Source organism: Hemitrygon akajei, chromosome 24, assembly GCF_048418815.1.
Source record: "Hemitrygon akajei chromosome 24, sHemAka1.3, whole genome shotgun sequence".
Lineage (NCBI taxonomy): Eukaryota > Metazoa > Chordata > Chondrichthyes > Myliobatiformes > Dasyatidae > Hemitrygon > Hemitrygon akajei.
The window spans coordinates 45,419,171-45,437,559 of NC_133147.1; the positions used below are offsets into that span (position 1 = coordinate 45,419,171).

At 54.2% G+C, this 18,389-nt stretch overlaps 1 protein-coding gene across 2 annotated transcripts in view; it reads left to right on the forward strand.

Moving 5' to 3' along the window:
* LOC140715611 (C-Jun-amino-terminal kinase-interacting protein 3-like) overlaps positions 1-17,440 on the forward strand; it is an 88,097-nt gene extending 70,657 nt beyond the window's left edge. For both annotated transcript variants that reach the window (XM_073027979.1, XM_073027980.1), the window contains exons 11-19: positions 480-632; positions 2,583-2,616; positions 2,870-2,991; positions 5,563-5,619; positions 7,178-7,315; positions 7,527-7,641; positions 16,259-16,363; positions 16,815-16,895; positions 17,195-17,440. In XM_073027979.1, coding sequence (XP_072884080.1) covers positions 480-632; positions 2,583-2,616; positions 2,870-2,991; positions 5,563-5,619; positions 7,178-7,315; positions 7,527-7,641; positions 16,259-16,363; positions 16,815-16,895; positions 17,195-17,416 — 1,027 coding nt within the window. In that variant the 3' untranslated portion in view covers positions 17,417-17,440. The remainder of the gene's footprint in view (positions 1-479; positions 633-2,582; positions 2,617-2,869; positions 2,992-5,562; positions 5,620-7,177; positions 7,316-7,526; positions 7,642-16,258; positions 16,364-16,814; positions 16,896-17,194) is intronic.
* Positions 17,441-18,389: the final 949 nt, after the last annotated feature.

An 18,389-nucleotide genomic window follows, 5' to 3' on the forward strand; every position in this document is an offset into this window, starting at 1 on the left:
TTGAAAGAGTACAGAGAAAAATTACAAGGATGTTGCCGGTTCTGGAGGACCTAAGTTGTAGGGAAAGATTGAATAGGTTAGGTCTTTATTCCTTGGAACGTAGAAGATTGAGAGGAGATTTGATAAAGGCATTCAGAATTATGAGGGATATAGAGAGGAAGCAGGCTTTTTCCACCGAGTTTCGGTGGGAGTATAACCAGTGGTCATAGGTTAAGGGTGAAAAGTCAGATATTTTAGGGGAACATGAAGGGAAACTTCTTCACTCAAAGGGTGTGAGAATGTAGAACGAGGTCCCAGAACAAGTGGTGCTCGATTTCAACGTTTAAGAGAAGTTGGACAGGTACACGGATGGGAACAGTGCGGAGGGTTGCAGCCGGCTGCAGATCGATGAGACTAAACAGATTACATGGCTCAGCACGGACTAGATGGGCCGAAGGGCCAGTTTCTCTGCTGTACTTCATGCTTTTCATCTCCTGCAGGGTGGTTCTGGAGAGTGCACGCCGCTCGCTGCTGGCCCGGGTGGAGGAGTTAGTTCACACCCGCACTGAACTCCAGGAGGAGTTGAGGAGACTGCAGGAGCGCAGCAGTGCCCAAGAGCTGCGCGTCAGCCAGCTGGGGGCAGCACTGAGCAGGTGGGAGGGGCCTGGGGCAGTTTGGTACCATCCGCTGGGTGAGGGGGACATTGGGACGGGGGGCCCGGGGTGAGAGGGGACCCTTGGGACGGGGGGCCCGGGGTGAGGGGGGACCCTTGGGACGGGGGGCCCAGGGTGAGGGGGATATTGGGAAGAGGGGTCCGGAGTGAGAGGGACACTGGGACGGGGGTGCTCTAGGGTGGGAGGGGATATTGGGATGGGGGTCCGGAGTGAGAGGGGACATTGGGTCGGGGGCCGGGGTGAGAGGGGACCCTTGGGACGGGGGGCCTGGGGTGAGAGGGGACATTGGGAAGAGGGGCCTGGGGTGAGGGGGACATTGGGACGGGGGGCCCGGGGTGAGAGGGGACCCTTGGGACGGGGGGCCCGGGGTGAGGGGGATATTGGGAAGAGGGGTCCGGAGTGAGAGGGACACTGGGACGGGGGTGCTCTAGGGTGGGAGGGGATATTGGGATGGGGGTCCGGAGTGAGAGGGGACATTGGGTCGGGGGCCGGGGTGAGAGGGGACCCTTGGGACGGGGGGGACGGGGTGAGAGGGGACCCTTGGGACGGGGGGCCTGGGGTGAGAGGGGACATTGGGAAGAGGGGCCTGGGGTGAGAGGGACATTAGGACGGGGGGCCCAGGGTGAGAGGGGACCCTTGGGACGGGGGGCCTGGGGTGAGAGGGGACATTGGGAAGAGGGGCCTGGGGTGAGAGGGGACATTGGGATGGGGGGCCCAGGGTGAGAGGGACATTAGGACGGGGGGCCCAGGGTGAGAGGGGACCCTTGGGATGGGGGGCCCAGGGTGAGAGGGACATTGGGAAGAGGGGCCTGGGGTGAGAGGGGACATTGGGAAGAGGGGCCTGGGGTGAGAGGGGACATTGGGATGGGGGGCCCAGGGTGAGAGGGGACATTGGGACAGGGGGTCCAGGGTGAGAAGGGACCCTTGGGACGGGGGGCCTGGGGTGAGAGGGGACATTGGGACGGGGGGCCTGGGGTGAGAGGAGACATTGGGTCGGGGCCCAGGGTGAGAGGGGACAACATTGGGACAGGGGGCCTGGGGTGAGAGGGGACATGGGGACGGGGGGCCTGGGGTGAGAGGGGACCCTTGGGATGGGGGGGCTGGGGTGAGAGGGACATTAGGACGGGGGCCCGGGGTGAGAGGGGACATTGGGACAGGGGGCCCAGGGTGAGGAGGACATTGGGACGGGGGGCCCGGGGTGAGGGGGGACATTGGGACAGGGGCCTGTGGTGAGAGGGGACATTGGGACGGGGGCCCGGGGTGAGAGGGGACATTGGGACAGGGGCCTGGGGTGAGAGGGAACATTGGGTCGGGGCCCAGGGTGAGAGGGGACAACATTGGGACAGGGGGCCTGGGGTGAGAGGGGACATGGGGACGGGGGGCCTGGGGTGAGAGGGGACCCTTGGGATGGGGGGCCCGGGGTGAGAGGGGACATTGGGACAGGGGGCCCGGGGTGAGGAGGACATTGGGACGGGGGGCCCGGGGTGAGGGGGACATTGGTACAGGGGCCTGGGGTGAGAGGGGACATTAGGACAGGGGGCCCAGGGTGAGGAGGACATTGGGACAGGGCCCAGGGTGAGAGCGGACACTGTTTGGGACGGGGCCTTGGGAGTAAGAGGTGGGGACTGAGGTTAAGGATGGTCCAGTCTCCTAATGCATGGGCGAGCGTTGATGGAGAGGAAGGGAAGGTTCTGGAGGGAGGGAGTGAGGAGAGGAGAGATCTTGGAGGGTGGTGGAAATTGTCTGGAGTTGGTAGGGGAGGGGGAGGGAAAGGGGCTGAGAGGAGCAGATTGAGTAGGAGAGGATGGGGGCCAAAGGAGGAGTCAGAGGAAGAAGGAGCGTTTGGGTCAGCAGGGAAGGGGGACAGAGGGAGTGAGGGAAAGGTGGGAGATGAGTGAGGGGACTGCTGATCATCTCTTCTGTCTCCAGGGCCGAGGCGATGAACAAGAGCCAAGGGCAAGAGGTGAATTTAGTTCCATCTACTACTGGTATAAACCCCCTACGTACTACAACCCCCCCTCACTCATCTGCCCCCTCCCACCCCCCTTCCTACTGTCCCCCCTCCCACCCCACTTCCTACTCTCCCCCCTCCCACCCCACTTCCTACTCTCCCCCCTCCCACCCCACTTCCTACTCTCCCCCTTCCTACTCCGACCCCCAGTACAGTCTCTGCCCTGGAGATTTTCCCTTTAGCCTCTATTTGATCTCTACCACAGGACCACTCCCAAACGGGCTGCTTCACCCGGGCTGAGATGTCGCGCGTCCTCACCGAGCGTAACCTGTACAAAGAGCGTCTGATGGACCTTCAGGAGGCTCTTCACCGGAGTCAGCAACTCAGGTACTGAGTGAGTTCAGGGAAGTGAGCCTGGTTACAGTTACAGAGAAAGGGCAGTGCAGGCAGACAACAAGGTGCAAAGGTCACGACGAGGTAGATCGTGAGGTCAAGAGTCTGTCTTATCGTACTGGGGTCCGTTCAATAGTCTGATAACAGCGGGGTAGAAGCTGTCTTATCGTACTGGGGGACCGTTCAATAGTCTGATAACAGCGGGGTAGAAGCTGTCTTATCGTACTGGGGGACCGTTCAATAGTCTGATAACATCGGGGTAGAAGCTGTCTTATCGTACTGGGGACCGTTCAATAGTCTGATAACAGCGGGGTAGAAGCTGTCTTATCGTACTGGGGGACCGTTCAATAGTCTGATAACAGCGGGGTAGAAGCTGTCTTATCGTACTGGGGACCGTTCAATAGTCTGATACCAGAGGGGTAGAAGCTGTCTTATCGTACTGGGGGACCGTTCAATAGTCAGATAACAGAGGGGTAGAAGCTGTCTTATCGTACTGGGGGACCGTTCAATAGTCTGATAACAGCGGGGTAGAAGCTGTCTTATCGTACTGGGGACCGTTCAATAGTCTGATAACAGCGGGGTAGAAGCTGTCTTATCGTACTAGCGGACCGTTCAATAGTCTGATAACAGCGGGGTAGAAGCTGTCTTATCGTACTGGGGGACCGTTCAATAGTCTGATAACAGCGGGGTAGAAGCTGTCTTATCGTACTGGGGGACCGTTCAATAGTCTGATAACAGCGGGGTAGAAGCTGTCTTATCGTACTAGCGGACCGTTCAATAGTCTGATAACAGGGGGTAGAAGCTGTCTTATCGTACTGGGGGACCGTTCAATAGTCTGATAACAGCGGGGTAGAAGCTGTCTTATCGTACTGGGGGACCGTTCAATAGTCTGATAACAGCGGGGTAGAAGCTGTCTTATCGTACTGGGGGACCGTTCAATAGTCTGATAACAGCGGGGTAGAAGCTGTCTTATCGTACTGAGGGACCGTTCAATAGTCTGATAACAGCGGGGTAGAAGCTGTCTTATCGTAGTGGGGGACCGTTCAATAGTCTGATAACAGCGGGGTAGAAGCTGTCTTATCGTACTGGGGACCGTTCAATAGTCTGATAACAGCGGGGTAGAAGCTGTCTTATCGTACTGGGGACCGTTCAATAGTCTGATACCAGAGGGGTAGAAGCTGTCTTATCGTACTGGGGGACCGTTCAATAGTCAGATAACAGAGGGGTAGAAGCTGTCTTATCGTACTGGGGGACCGTTCAATAGTCTGATAACAGCGGGGTAGAAGCTGTCTTATCGTACTGGGGACCGTTCAATAGTCTGATAACAGCGGGGTAGAAGCTGTCTTATCGTACTAGCGGACCGTTCAATAGTCTGATAACAGCGGGGTAGAAGCTGTCTTATCGTACTGGGGGACCGTTCAATAGTCTGATAACAGCGGGGTAGAAGCTGTCTTATCGTACTGGGGGACCGTTCAATAGTCTGATAACAGCGGGGTAGAAGCTGTCTTATCGTACTAGCGGACCGTTCAATAGTCTGATAACAGGGGGTAGAAGCTGTCTTATCGTACTGGGGGACTGTTCAATAGTCTGATAACAGCGGGGTAGAAGCTGTCTTATCGTACTGGGGGACCGTTCAATAGTCTGATAACAGCGGGGTAGAAGCTGTCTTATCGTACTGGGGGACCGTTCAATAGTCTGATAACAGCGGGGTAGAAGCTGTCTTATCGTACTGAGGGACCGTTCAATAGTCTGATAACAGCGGGGTAGAAGCTGTCTTATCGTAGTGGGGGACCGTTCAATAGTCTGATAACAGCGGGGTAGAAGCTGTCTTATCGTACTGGGGACCGTTCAATAGTCTGATAACAGCGGGGTAGAAGCTGTCTTATCGTACTGGGGACCGTTCAATAGTCTGATAACAGCGGGGTAGAAGCTGTCTTATCGTACTGGGGGACGATTCAATAGTCTGATAACAGCGGGGTAGAAGCTGTCTTATCGTACTGGGGGACCGTTCAATAGTCTGATAACAGCGGGGTAGAAGCTGTCTTATCGTACTGGGGGACCGTTCAATAGTCCGATAACAGCGGGGTAGAAGCTGTCTTATCGTACTGGGGGACCGTTCAATAGTCCGATAACAGCGGGGTAGAAGCTGTCTTATCGTACTGGGGGACCGTTCAATAGTCCGATAACAGCAGGGTAGAAGCTGTCTTATCGTACTGGGGGACCGTTCAATAGTCTGATAACAGCGGGGTAGAAGCTGTCTTATCGTACTGGGGGACCGTTCAATAGTCTGATAACAGCGGGGTAGAAGCTGTCTTATCGTACTGGGGGACCGTTCAATAGTCTGATAACAGCGGGGTAGAAGCTGTCTTACCGTACTGGTAAAAAGATGGAAAAATGAGGACGGAAGGACTCAGCGTCGGCTGCTTATTCCTCTCCATAGGCGCTGCCTCGCTCTTTGTGTGTGCTGTTGCTCTGCATTTCATAAATCTCATGTGTTAGATGACAGGGCAACAATGCTGAATTCTTGACCCACGTCGCCCATCTCTCTCCGTTGTCCATCCACAGGGTGATGCGGGAGCAACAAGCCCAGAGTCCGTCGGGAAGGTCCACGCTCTGGGATCGGTGAGTAGCAGACTCGTTTTCTCACACCTCCCAATCCCCACACCAATCCTCAGTTACCTCAGAAAGGGTCTGACCCAGGGGGATATGGAGATGGGAACTGTGCACGGTGCTCCCGGTGTGGGTCTGACCCAGGGGGATATGGAGACGGGAACTGTGCACGGTGCTCCCGGTGTGGGTCTGACCCAGGGGGATATGGAGATGGGAACTGTGCACGGTGATCCCGGTGTGGGTCTGACCCAGGGGGATATGGAGATGGGAACTGTGCACGGTGATCCCGGTGTGGGTCTGACCCAGGGGGATATGGAGATGGGAACTGTGCACGGTGATCCCGGTGTGGGTCTGACCCAGGGGGATATGGAGATGGGAACTGTGCACGGTGATCCCGGTGTGGGTCTGACCCAGGGGGATATGGAGATGGGAACTGTGCACGGTGATCCTGGTGTGGGTCTGACCCAGGGATCAGAGACGGGAACTGTGCATGGAGATCCTGGTGTGGGTCTGACCCAGGATATGGAGATGGGAACTGTGCACGGTGCTCCCGGTGTGGGTCTGACCCAGGGGGATATGGAGATGGGAACTGTGCACGGTGATCCCGGTGTGGGTCTGACCCAGGGGGATATGGAGATGGGAACTGTGCACGGTGATCCTGGTGTGGGTCTGACCCAGGGATCAGAGACGGGAACTGTGCATGGAGATCCTGGTGTGGGTCTGACCCAGGATATGGAGATGGGAACTGTGCACGGTGCTCCCGGTGTGGGTCTGACCCAGGGGGATATGGAGAAGGGAAATGTGCACGGTGCTCCCGGTGTGGGTCAGACCCAGGGATATGGAGATGGGAACTGTGCACGGTGCTCCCGGTGTGGGTCTGATCCAGGGATATGGAGACGGGAACTGTGCACGGTGCTCCCGGTGTGGGTCTGACCCAGGGATATGGAGATGGGAACTGTGCACGGTGCTCCCGGTGTGGGTCAGACCCAGGGATATGGAGATGGGAACTGTGCACGGTGCTCCCGGTGTGGGTCTGATCCAGGGATATGGAGACGGGAACTGTGCACGGTGCTCCCGGTGTGGGTCTGATCCAGGGATATGGAGACGGGAACTGTGCACGGTGCTCCCGGTGTGGGTCTGATCCAGGGATATGGAGACGGGAACTGTGCACGGTGCTCCCGGTGTGGGTCTGACCCAGGGATATGGAGACGGGAACTGTGCACGGTGCTCCCGGTGTGGGTCAGACCCAGGGATATGGAGATGGGAACTGTGCACGGTGCTCCCGGTGTGGGTCTGATCCAGGGATATGGAGACGGGAACTGTGCACGGTGCTCCCGGTGTGGGTCTGACCCAGGGATATGGAGACGGGAACTGTGCACGGTGCTCCCGGTGTCGGTCTGATCCAGGGGGATATGGAGATGGGAACTGTGCACGGTGCTCCCGGTGTGGGTCTGATCCAGGGGGTTATGGAGGTGGGAACTGTGCACGGTGCTCCCAGTGTGCTTCTGACATGGGGTTACGGAGACAGGAACTGTGCATGGAATGACTCCTGTCTTTACCTTTCCCACAGGTTTCACCATCTGCTGGGACTGTCCCAGAAACGAGATGACCTCCCCTTGGAACCTGCAAGACCCGCACTGATGCCGCCAGGCTTAGAACTGATCCCCCGTCAAAGGAGGGGGCGGACAATGGGTGTGGAGGTGATCAAGTGAGTTTCTCTCTACCTCAGCCTGTTCACTCAGACTGTGCTGGGAAACTGGACGGGCTTCTAATCTCTCCCTCTCTCTCTCCCCTTCCTCTGCCCTCTCGGTCTTTCTACTCCCTCTTCCCTCCCCCCACACTCCCTGTCCCCTCTCCCCTCCCTCTCTCTCTTTTCTTTGCCTCTCTACTACCCTCTCACTCCCCCCACTCCCCACCAGCCCTCTCTCAGACCCCCACAGGGAACAACAGAGGGAGAGCTGGCGTCAGACCAGGTCCTACATCTGGGAGCATCACGGACGAGCTCAGATCCAGGGCTGGAGTCTTCCCATGCAGGTCAGTACCAGGGTGGAGTCGTCCCATGCAGGTCAGTACCAGGGTGGAGTCAGGCGGGTTACTGAGATTATAAATAAAGAAACCACTCTAGAAGGCCCTTCGGCCCCTCTGGACCTTGCTGGCCCGCAATCCATCCCTGTAAACCTGCAGTCCCTTTGCTCGATGGTGTCGGTCCTCAGCATAAGGGAAGGTGCAAACCCCTGCCCTACCTTTGTTAGTGTTCAGACCTGGCTGTCACGGACTGTAACCACACGAGGTTCTGCAGAGCAACACACACGTAAGGCGCTGAAGAAACTGCTGATGAAGGGTCTCTGCCTGAGTTCGTGCTCAGCTGAACCGTGTGCATGAATATAGCCGAACAAAGCAACTTCATTCCGGGGCCAAGGTGTAAAAGGCATTCCCAACAGCACACAGCTTATATCGTCACAATAGCAGAAAAACGTACAGTCGCAGAAACACATATAGCCCAAGTTCCTGAGTGGCATGGCCTGTAGGTTGTCCACATTGAGCTTGTCCTCCAGGGAGCAAACACTGGAGGGCAGCACCAACCCAGTGCCCCCCGCTCCCTCCCTCACCACCTCTCATCGACTCGTTATTCCGTTCCCCACTGCGCGTATTGTGGCGGACTAGATGGGCTAAACAGAATGTTCCCTCAATGCTCCCTACTGCTATCCAAGTGCCTTTTAAATGGTGTTATTGCCCCCGCCTCAACCATTTCATCTGGCAGATTGTTCCATATTCAGGCCAAAAAGTTCCCCTCGGATCCCTATTAAATCTCTTTCCCCCTCTCACCTTAAACCTGTGCCATGGTCTATGAATTTAATATTTCAGTAATAGTATGACCATAAGACATATGAGCAGAATTAGGCCATTCAGCCCATCAAGACTGATCATGGCTGATCGCGGATCCCACTCAACCCCATACACCATATCCTCTGATGCCCCGACCGAGCAGCAAACGATCAGCTTTCACCTTGAATAAACGCATGGACTTGCCCCTCAGGGTGAGAAAGGATGTATTGAAACTGGAGATGATTCACAGCCCATGAGAAAGGTTCTAGCATGGATTAAGCAGTGGCTGGTCAGGAGGAGTCAAACCTTTTCTGGTGACGTTCTGCAGGGGTCGGTGTTGGGACTGATCAGGAGGAGTCAAACCTTTTCTGGTGACGTTCTGCAGGGGTCGGTGTTGGGACTGGTCAGGAGGAGTCAAACCTTTTCTGGTGACGTTCTGCAGGGGTCGGTGTTGGGACTGGTCAGGAGGAGTCAAACCTTTTCTGGTGACGTTCTGCAGGGGTCGGTGTTGGGACTGGTCAGGAGGAGTCAAACCTTTTCTGGTGACGTTCTGCAGGGGTCGGTGTTGGGACTGGTCAGGAGGAGTCAAACCTTTTCTGGTGACGTTCTGCAGGGGTCGGTGTTGGGACTGGTCAGGAGGAGTCAAACCTTTTCTGGTGACGTTCTGCAGGGGTCGGTGTTGGGACTGGTCAGGAGGAGTCAAACCTTTTCTGGTGACGTTCTGCAGGGGTCGGTGTTGGGACTGGTCAGGAGGAGTCAAACCTTTTCTGGTGACGTTCTGCAGGGGTCGGTGTTGGGACTGGTCAGGAGGAGTCAAACCTTTTCTGGTGACGTTCTGCAGGGGTCGGTGTTGGGACTGATCAGGAGGAGTCAAACCTTTTCTGGTGACGTTCTGCAGGGGTCGGTGTTGGGACTGATCAGGAGGAGTCAAACCTTTTCTGGTGACGTTCTGCAGGGGTCGGTGTTGGGACTGATCAGGAGGAGTCAAACCTTTTCTGGTGACGTTCTGCAGGGGTCGGTGTTGGGACTGGTCAGGAGGAGTCAAACCTTTTCTGGTGACGTTCTGCAGGGGTCGGTGTTGGGACTGATCAGGAGGAGTCAAACCTTTTCTGGTGACGTTCTGCAGGGGTCGGTGTTGGGACTGATCAGGAGGAGTCAAACCTTTTCTGGTGACGTTCTGCAGGGGTCGGTGTTGGGACTGATCAGGAGGAGTCAAACCTTTTCTGGTGACGTTCTGCAGGGGTCGGTGTTGGGACTGGTCAGGAGGAGTCAAACCTTTTCTGGTGACGTTCTGCAGGGGTCGGTGTTGGGACTGGTCAGGAGGAGTCAAACCTTTTCTGGTGACGTTCTGCAGGGGTCGGTGTTGGGACTGGTCAGGAGGAGTCAAACCTTTTCTGGTGACGTTCTGCAGGGGTCGGTGTTGGGACTGGTCAGGAGGAGTCAAACCTTTTCTGGTGACGTTCTGCAGGGGTCGGTGTTGGGACTGATCCTTTTTAGTTTGTATGTCATTGATTTGGATGATGGAATTAAAGGCTTTGTTGCAAAGTTTGCAGATGATATGAAGACAGACGGAGGGGTAGGTAGTAGAGAGGCTACAAAAGGATAAATCAGGAGGGTGGGCAAAGTGCCAGATGGAATGCAGCGTTGGGAAGTGTATGGTCTATTCTTGGTAGACTACTTTCTAAATGTAAAAATCTGGGGGGCAAAGTAACTTTGGAGTGCTTGTGCAGGTTAAAACCCTAAAGGTTAATTTGCAGATAAGTCAATGGTGAGGAAGGCAAGTTTAATGTTGGCATTCTTTTCAGGAGGACTAAAATATAAAAGCAGGGATGTGATTATATTGACTGTTCTATTTATTATACATTACTGTGATTGTACATTGCACATTTAGATAGAGACATAACGTAAAGATTTTTACTCATTAATGTGAAGGATGTAAGAAATAAAGTCAATTCAATTATTTTAAGACTCCTGGATAGGTACATGGAGCTTAGAGAAATAGAGGGCTGTGGGTGACCCTAGGTAATTTCTAAAGTAAGTTCGTGTTTGGCACAGCATCGTGGGCCGAAGAGCCGGTGTTGTTCTGTGGGTTTCCGTGTAATGTTGAGACTTTATAGCACAGGTGAGGCCTCACCTTGAGTATTGTGAGCAGTTTTGGGCCCCTTATCTTAGAAAAGATGTGCTGAAACTAGAGAGAGTTCAAAGGAGGTTCATGAAAATGATTCCAGGATTGAACAGCTTGTCACATGAAGAGCGTTTGATGGCTCTGGGCCTGTATTCACTGGAATTCAGAAGAGTGGGGGGTGACCTCATTGAAACCTGTCGAATGGTGAAAGGCTTTGATAGAGTGGATGTTGGGAGGATGTTTTCTATGGAGGGAGAGTCCAAGACCAGATGACGCAGCCTCAGATTCTTTTAAAATGGAAATGAGGAGTTATTTCTTTAACCAGAGAGTGGTGCTCTTGCTGTGAAATGGGGGCATCTCTTTTTTCCCTTATTAGGGAGAGAGAGAGCCTGTGGTATGTCAAATTACCGGGTGAACAAGTAGTCTTTGGGGTACTGCAAGTCTGCGTCTTTACTGATGCTTTGCTACACGCTGGAGTGCTCGGTGGGGGGGTGGGTGCCAAGGCTTTTTTGCTGGGGGGGTCATTGCCTTGCTACTGCTTGTGTGTGGGGGGGGGCTTTGGGGTTCTAACATTTAACTGTCATTCATTCTTTGGAGCACTCCTCTGTTTTCATGGATGTTTGCGAAGAACAAGAATTTCAGGATGTATATTGTATACATTTCTCTGACGTTAAACGTACCTATTGAAAACTATACCCTTTCCCAGCTTGTCTCCTGTAAAAATGCTGTTCCCTTTTCTCAGTTCCTACATCTCCACCACATCTCTTCCCAGGATGAGGCTTTCCTTTCCAGAAATGCTCCTTCAAAGAATGGGGGTTCCCTTCCTCCACCAATGATACTGCCCTCACCCATGTCTCCTCCATTTGCCATACACCCGCCCTCACAGTCGCTACTTCTCTGGGACATGTTCAAAGCGCACTTGTCAGGTGAGACAAAAGCAGCACTGAAAGCTGAAAATACGGACATTGCAGTCAACCTCGGTGGTTTGATGCCCGTGCTTCAGCCACTAGATGTGAGTTTAAACAAACCATTCAAAGAATTCATGCCTCAACAGTGGAACGAATTTCACGCACATTGTGCCCCTGTAGAAAGAGCTTAAGATTTGGGGACTCATACCAAACTTCTTCAACTGTCTGAAGTGAAATGCAATGTTGCGAGGGTGCAGAGGAGATTCACCAGGGTGCTGCCTGGATTAGAGAGGGTGCAGAAGAGATTCACCAGGATGCTGCCTGGATTAGAGAGGGTGCAGAAGAGATTCACCAGGATGCTGCCTGGATTAGAGAGGGTGCAGAGGAGATTCACCAGGATGCTGCCTGGATTAGAGAGGGTGCAGAGGAGATTCACCAGGATGCTGCCTGGATTAGAGAGGGTGCAGAGGAGATTCACCAGGATGCTGCCTGGATTAGAGAGGGTGCAGAGGAGATTTACCAGGATGCTGCCTGGATTAGAGAGGGTGCAGTGGAGATTGACCAGGATGCTGCCTGGATTAGAGAGGGTGCAGAGGAGGTTCACCAGGATGCTGCCTGGATTAGAGAGGGTGCGGAGGAGAATGACCAGGATGCTGCCTGGATTAGAGAGGGTGCAGAGGAGATTCACCAGGATGCTGCCTGGATTAGAGAGGGTGCGGAGGAGAATGACCAGGATGCTGCCTGGATTAGAGAGGGTGCAGAGGAGATTGACCAGGATGCTGCCTGGATTAGAGAGGGCACAGAGGAGATTGACCAGGATGCTGCCTGGATTAGAGAGGGCACAGAGGAGATTGACCAGGATGCTGCCTGGATTAGAGAGGGCACAGAGGAGGTTCACCAGGATGCTGCCTGGATTAGAGAGGGCGCAGAGGAGATTGACCAGGATGCTGCCTGGATTAGAGAGGGCGCAGAGGAGATTTACCAGGATGCTGCCTGGATTAGAGAGGGTGCAGAGGAGGTTCACCAGGATGCTGCCTGGATTAGAGAGGGTGCGGAGGAGAATGACCAGGATGCTACCTGGATTAGAGAGGGCGCAGAGGAGATTTACCAGGATGCTGCCTGGATTAGAGAGGGCACAGAGGAGATTGACCAGGATGCTGCCTGGATTAGAGAGGGCACAGAGGAGAATGACCAGGATGCTGCCTGGATTAGAGAGGGTGCAGAGGAGATTGACCAGGATGCTGCCTGAATTAGAGAGGGCGCAGAGGAGATTGACCAGGATGCTGCCTGGATTAGAGAGGGTGCAGAGGAGATTCACCAGGACGCTGCCTGGATTAGAGAGGGTGCAGAGGAGATTCACCAGGATGCGGCCTGGATTAGAGAGGGTGCAGAGGAGATTCACCAGGATGCTGCCTGGATTAGAGAGGGTGCAGAGGAGATTCACCAGGATGCTGCCTGGATTAGAGAGGGTGCTGAGGAGATTTACCAGGATGCTGCCTGGATTAGAGAGGGTGCAGAGGAGATTTACCAGGATGCTGCCTGGATTAGAGAGGGTGCAGAGGAGATTTACCAGGATGCTGCCTGGATTAGAGAGGGTGCAGAGGAGATTGACTAGGATGCTGCCTGGATTAGAGAGGGTGCAGAGGAGATTCACCAGGATGCTGCCTGGATTAGAGAGGGTGCAGAGGAGATTCACCAGGATGCTGCCTGGATTAGAGAGGGTGCAGAGGAGATTTACCAGGATGCTGCCTGGATTGAAGAGGGTGCAGAGGAGATTTACCAGGTTGCTGCCTGGATTAGAGAGGGTGCAGAGGAGATTCACCAGGACGCTGCCTGGATTAGAGAGGGTGCAGAGGAGATTCACCAGGACGCGGCCTGGATTAGAGAGGGTGCAGAGGAGATTCACCAGGATGCTGCCTGGATTAGAGAGGGTGCAGAGGAGATTCACCAGGATGCTGCCTGGATTAGAGAGGGTGCAGAGGAGATTCACCAGGATACTGCCTGGATTAGAGAGGGTGCAGAGGAGATTTACCAGGAAGTTGCCTGGATTGGAGAGGGTGCAGAGGAGATTTACCAGGTTGCTGCCTGGATTGGAGAGGGTGCAGAGGAGATTTACCAGTTTGCTGCCTGGATTAGAGAGGGTGCAGAGGAGATTTACCAGGATGCTGCCTGGATTAGAGAGGGTGCAGAGGAGATTTACCAGGATTCTGCCTGGATTAGAGAGGGTGCAGAGGAGATTTACCAGGATGCTGCCTGGATTAGAGAGGGTGCAGAGGAGATTTACCAGGTTGCTGCCTGGATTAGAGAGGGTGCAGAGGAGATTCACCAGGATGCTGCCTGGATTGGAGAGGGTGCAGAGGAGATATACCAGGATGCTGCCTGGATTGAAGAGGGTGCAGAGTAGATTTACCAGGACGCTGCCTGGATTAGAGAGGGTGTAGAGGAGATTCACCAGGATGCGGCCTGGATTAGAGAGGGTGCAGAGGAGATTCACCAGGATGCTGCCTGGATTAGAGAGGGTGCAGAGGAGATTCACCAGGATGCTGCCTGGATTAGAGAGGGTGCAGAGGAGATTCACCAGTATGCTGCCTGGATTAGAGAGGGTGCTGAGGAGATTTACCAGGATGCTGCCTGGATTAGAGAGGGTGCTGAGGAGATTTACCAGGTTGCTGCCTGGATTAGAGAGGGTGCAGAGGAGATTTACCAGGATGCTGCCTGGATTAGAGAGGGTGCAGAGGAGATTGACTAGGATGCTGCCTGGATTAGAGAGGGTGCAGAGGAGATTCACCAGGATGCTGCCTGGATTAGAGAGGGTGCAGAGGAGATTCACCAGGATGCTGCCTGGATTAGAGAGGGTGCAGAGGAGATTTACCAGGATGCTGCCTGGATTGAAGAGGGTGCAGAGGAGATTTACCAGGTTGCTGCCTGGATTAGAGAGGGTGCAGAGGAGATTCACCAGGACGCTGCCTGGATTAGAGAGGGTGCAGAGGAGATTCACCAGGACGCTGCCTGGATTAGAGAGGGTGCAGAGGAGATTCACCAGGATGCTGCCTGGATTAGAGAGGGTGCTGAGGAGATTTACCAGGATGCTGCCTGGATTAGAGAGGGTGCAGAGGAGATTCACCAGGATACTGCCTGGATTAGAGAGGGTGCAGAGGAGATTTACCAGGAAGTTGCCTGGATTGGAGAGGGTGCAGAGGAGATTTACCAGGTTGCTGCCTGGATTGGAGAGGGTGCAGAGGCGATTTACCAGGTTGCTGCCTGGATTAGAGAGGGTGCAGAGGAGATTTACCAGGATGCTGCCTGGATTAGAGAGGGTGCAGAGGAGATTTACCAGGATGCTGCCTGGATTAGAGAGGGTGCAGAGGAGATTTACCAGGATGCTGCCTGGATTAGAGAGGGTGCAGAGGAGATTTACCAGGATGCTGCCTGGATTAGAGAGGGTGCTGAGGAGATTTACCAGGATGCTGCCTGGATTAGAGAGGGTGCAGAGGAGATTTACCAGGATGCTGCCTGGATTAGAGAGGGTGCAGAGGAGATTTACCAGGATGCTGCCTGGATTAGAGAGGGTGCAGAGGAGATTTACCAGGATGCTGCCTGGATTAGAGAGGGTGCAGAGGATATTCACCAGGATGCTGCCTGGATTAGAGAGGGTGCAGAGGAGATTTACCAGGATGCTGCCTGGATTAGAGAGGGTGCAGAGGAGATTTACCAGGATGCTGCCTGGATTAGAGAGGGTGCAGAGGAGATTTACCAGTATGCTGCCTGGATTAGAGAGGGTGCTGAGGAGATTTACCAGGATGCTGCCTGGATTAGAGAGGGTGCTGAGGAGATTTACCAGGATGCTGCCTGGATTAGAGAGGGTGCAGAGGAGATTTACCAGGATGCTGCCTGGATTGAAGAGGGTGCAGAGGAGATTTACCAGGTTGCTGCCTGGATTAGAGAGGGTGCAGAGGAGATTCACCAGGACGCTGCCTGGATTAGAGAGGGTGCAGAGGAGATTCACCAGGACGCGGCCTGGATTAGAGAGGGTGCAGAGGAGATTCACCAGGATGCTGCCTGGATTAGAGAGGGTGCAGAGGAGATTTACCAGGATGCTGCCTGGATTAGAGAGGATGTCTGATGAGAAAAGGTTGAGCGAGCTGGGGCTTTTCTGTTTGGAATGGAGGAGGATGGAAGTCGGAGCGTGCCATTTGGTTCTTCATGCCTGCCAGCCCATCCAGTATGCTGGGGTAGTGCAGTAGAGCAGTGGTTAGTGTAAATGCCATTACAAAGCAAGCAGCTCGGGTTCAGTTCACGCTGCTCTCTGTAAGGAGTTTTCTACGTACACACCAAGACTACATGGGTTTCCTCGAGAGCTCCGGGTGTCATCCCACGTCCCAAAGACGTTTTCCTTAGATGGCTGGTAAGTTGTGCGCATGCTACGTTGGCACCGGAAGTGTAGCAGCAGTTGCTGTCTGCCCCCATTGCATTATCAGACTGTGTGATTCAGTGTACGTTTCGCTGCGCGTTTCAACATATGTCTCACTGTTTCAGTGAGTTCTGACATGCATTTTGCTATGAGTTTCGACTGTGCATTTCGATATATGATTCACTGCGTTTTGACGTACGTTTCAGTGGGTTTCGACATACGTTTCAATGTGCGTTTGAACGTATGCTTCACAGTGCGTTTCGACTATGTTTCGCTGTGTGTTTCGATGTACATTTCACTGCCCTCCCTCTTGCACTTCCCACCCTCTGTCATGCCACTGTGTCTCCCACCCTAACCCTAACCCTTGATACTCTATTGCAGGACATCATAGAGGGTCACCAGGCTGCTGGTCTGCAGACACCAATTGGCCCATCCCCATCTCTGATCCACGTCCGTCTGCTCGACCAGCGGAATCCTGGCTTCAAGGTGGGTGTCCTGAAGAGACGGGGGATTGTTTGTGCGTGTGCGTGCGTGTACATACACGTGCGCTCACCTGATTTACCTCTTCTCGGACTAATCATTTCTTTATTTCCACCTTCCTCCTCCACACTCTCTCCCTCTGTCTCTACCCAACCTACCCCTCCCACTCTCCACACACCCCCTCAACCCCTTCTCTCAACAACCCACCCCATCCAAAAACTCCCACTCAACGACACCCCTCTCTCTCAACACCCTCCACCCTCCGTCGCACCCCCTCTGTTGCTCCCGCCCTCTCCTTTGCCCCCCTCTGTCCCTCCCTCTCCCCCTCTCTTATGCCCCTCCTCTCTCCCTCCCCCTCTCTCACTCTCTCTCCCCCTCCCCCCTCCCTCTCCCCATCTCTCTCTCTCTTCCTCTCTTGCCCTCCCCCCCCTCTCCCTGTCTCACCCCCGCCCCACAGCTCTCCTGTGCCGCGCCTGTCCATCTGTTTGGGCCGCTGCTGGAGCAGAATCAGCGAGCGTCAGCGGAGACACGGCCCAAGGTGAGTGTGTGTGTCTGAGGTGATGAGCCGTGTTCTCACCCCCATCCTGCGGCCTTCACCATTGTCGCTGTCCCCTGCCGGACGCTCACTGCTGGCTACATGGGAGCGGGAAGTGGGGTGGAGGAGAGAGGGATGGGTAGGTGATGGTAAGGGGAGTGGCGGGGAATTACCCCACCCCTGAATCCAGGGAACCAAGTGTCCTGAGGTCAACTGTGTCTAACCTGTGTCCGAACAGACAATTGGTCCGGCTTGCGGCAGGCGATCCGTGTCATCGGAATAACTGTCTCTTCCCCCACCAGCCTGGATACCTCCCTCATTGCTCGCTGTGGATCTGCGCTGGGGGACCTGCAGGGGCCGAGGTGACTGTCGTCGACCCACTGCGGGCCAACCGATCCCTGGCGGCCTTCTCCTTGCCCCACCACTGCCTCCTCTGCGTGGCCTGTATCCCAGGTAAGATCACCGCCTCCTCTCGTCTGTTCCTGGGATCAATGTTGGGGGAAACCTCCAGCCAGCAGCCTTGAGGGGTCCAGTTCCTTGAGTTGTACACTTCTCTATTAGAAAACAGCACAATACAGGCCCTTCAGCCCACAAAGCTGTGCCAAATATGTCCCTTCCTGAGAAACTACCTAGAGTTACCCATAGCCCTCTATTTTTCTGAGCATATACAGTCTCTTAAAAGACCCTATTGTATCTGCCGGCAGCCCATTCCACACACTCACCACTATGCATAATAAAAACTTACCCCTGACATCTCCTCTGTACCTCCTTCTGAGCACCTTAAAACTGTGCCCTCTCATGCTAGCAATTTCAGCCCAGGGAAAAAGCCTCTGATTATCCACACGATCAATGCCTCTCATCATCTTGTACACCTTTATCAGGTCACCTCTCATCCTCTGTCGCACCAAGGAGAAAAGGCCAAGTTCACTCAACCTATTATCATAAGGAATGCTTCCCAATCCAGGAAACATCCTTGTAAATCTCCTCTGCACCCTTTCTATGGCTTCCACATCCTTCCTGTAGTGAGGCGACCAGAACTGAGCACAGTACTCCAAGTGGGGTCTGACCAGGGTCCGATATAGCTGCAACATTACCCCTAGGCTCTTAAACTCAATCCCACGATCCAATGCACCGTAGACTTTCTTAACCACAGAGTCAACCTGCGCAGCTGCTTTGAGCGTCCTATGGACTCGGACCCCAAGATCCCTCTGATCCTCCACACTGCCAAGAGTCTTACCATTAATACTATATTCTACTATCATATTTGACCTACCAAAATAAACCACCTCACACTTATCTTGGTTGAACTTCATCTGCCACTTCTCAGCCCAGTTTTGCATCCTATCAATGTCCCACTGTAACCTCTGACAGCCCTCCACACTATCCACAACACCTCCAACCTTTGTGTCATCAGCAAATTTACTAACCCATCCCTCCACTTCCTCATCCAGGTCATTTATAAGAATCACAAAGAGTAAGTGCCCCAGAACAGATCCC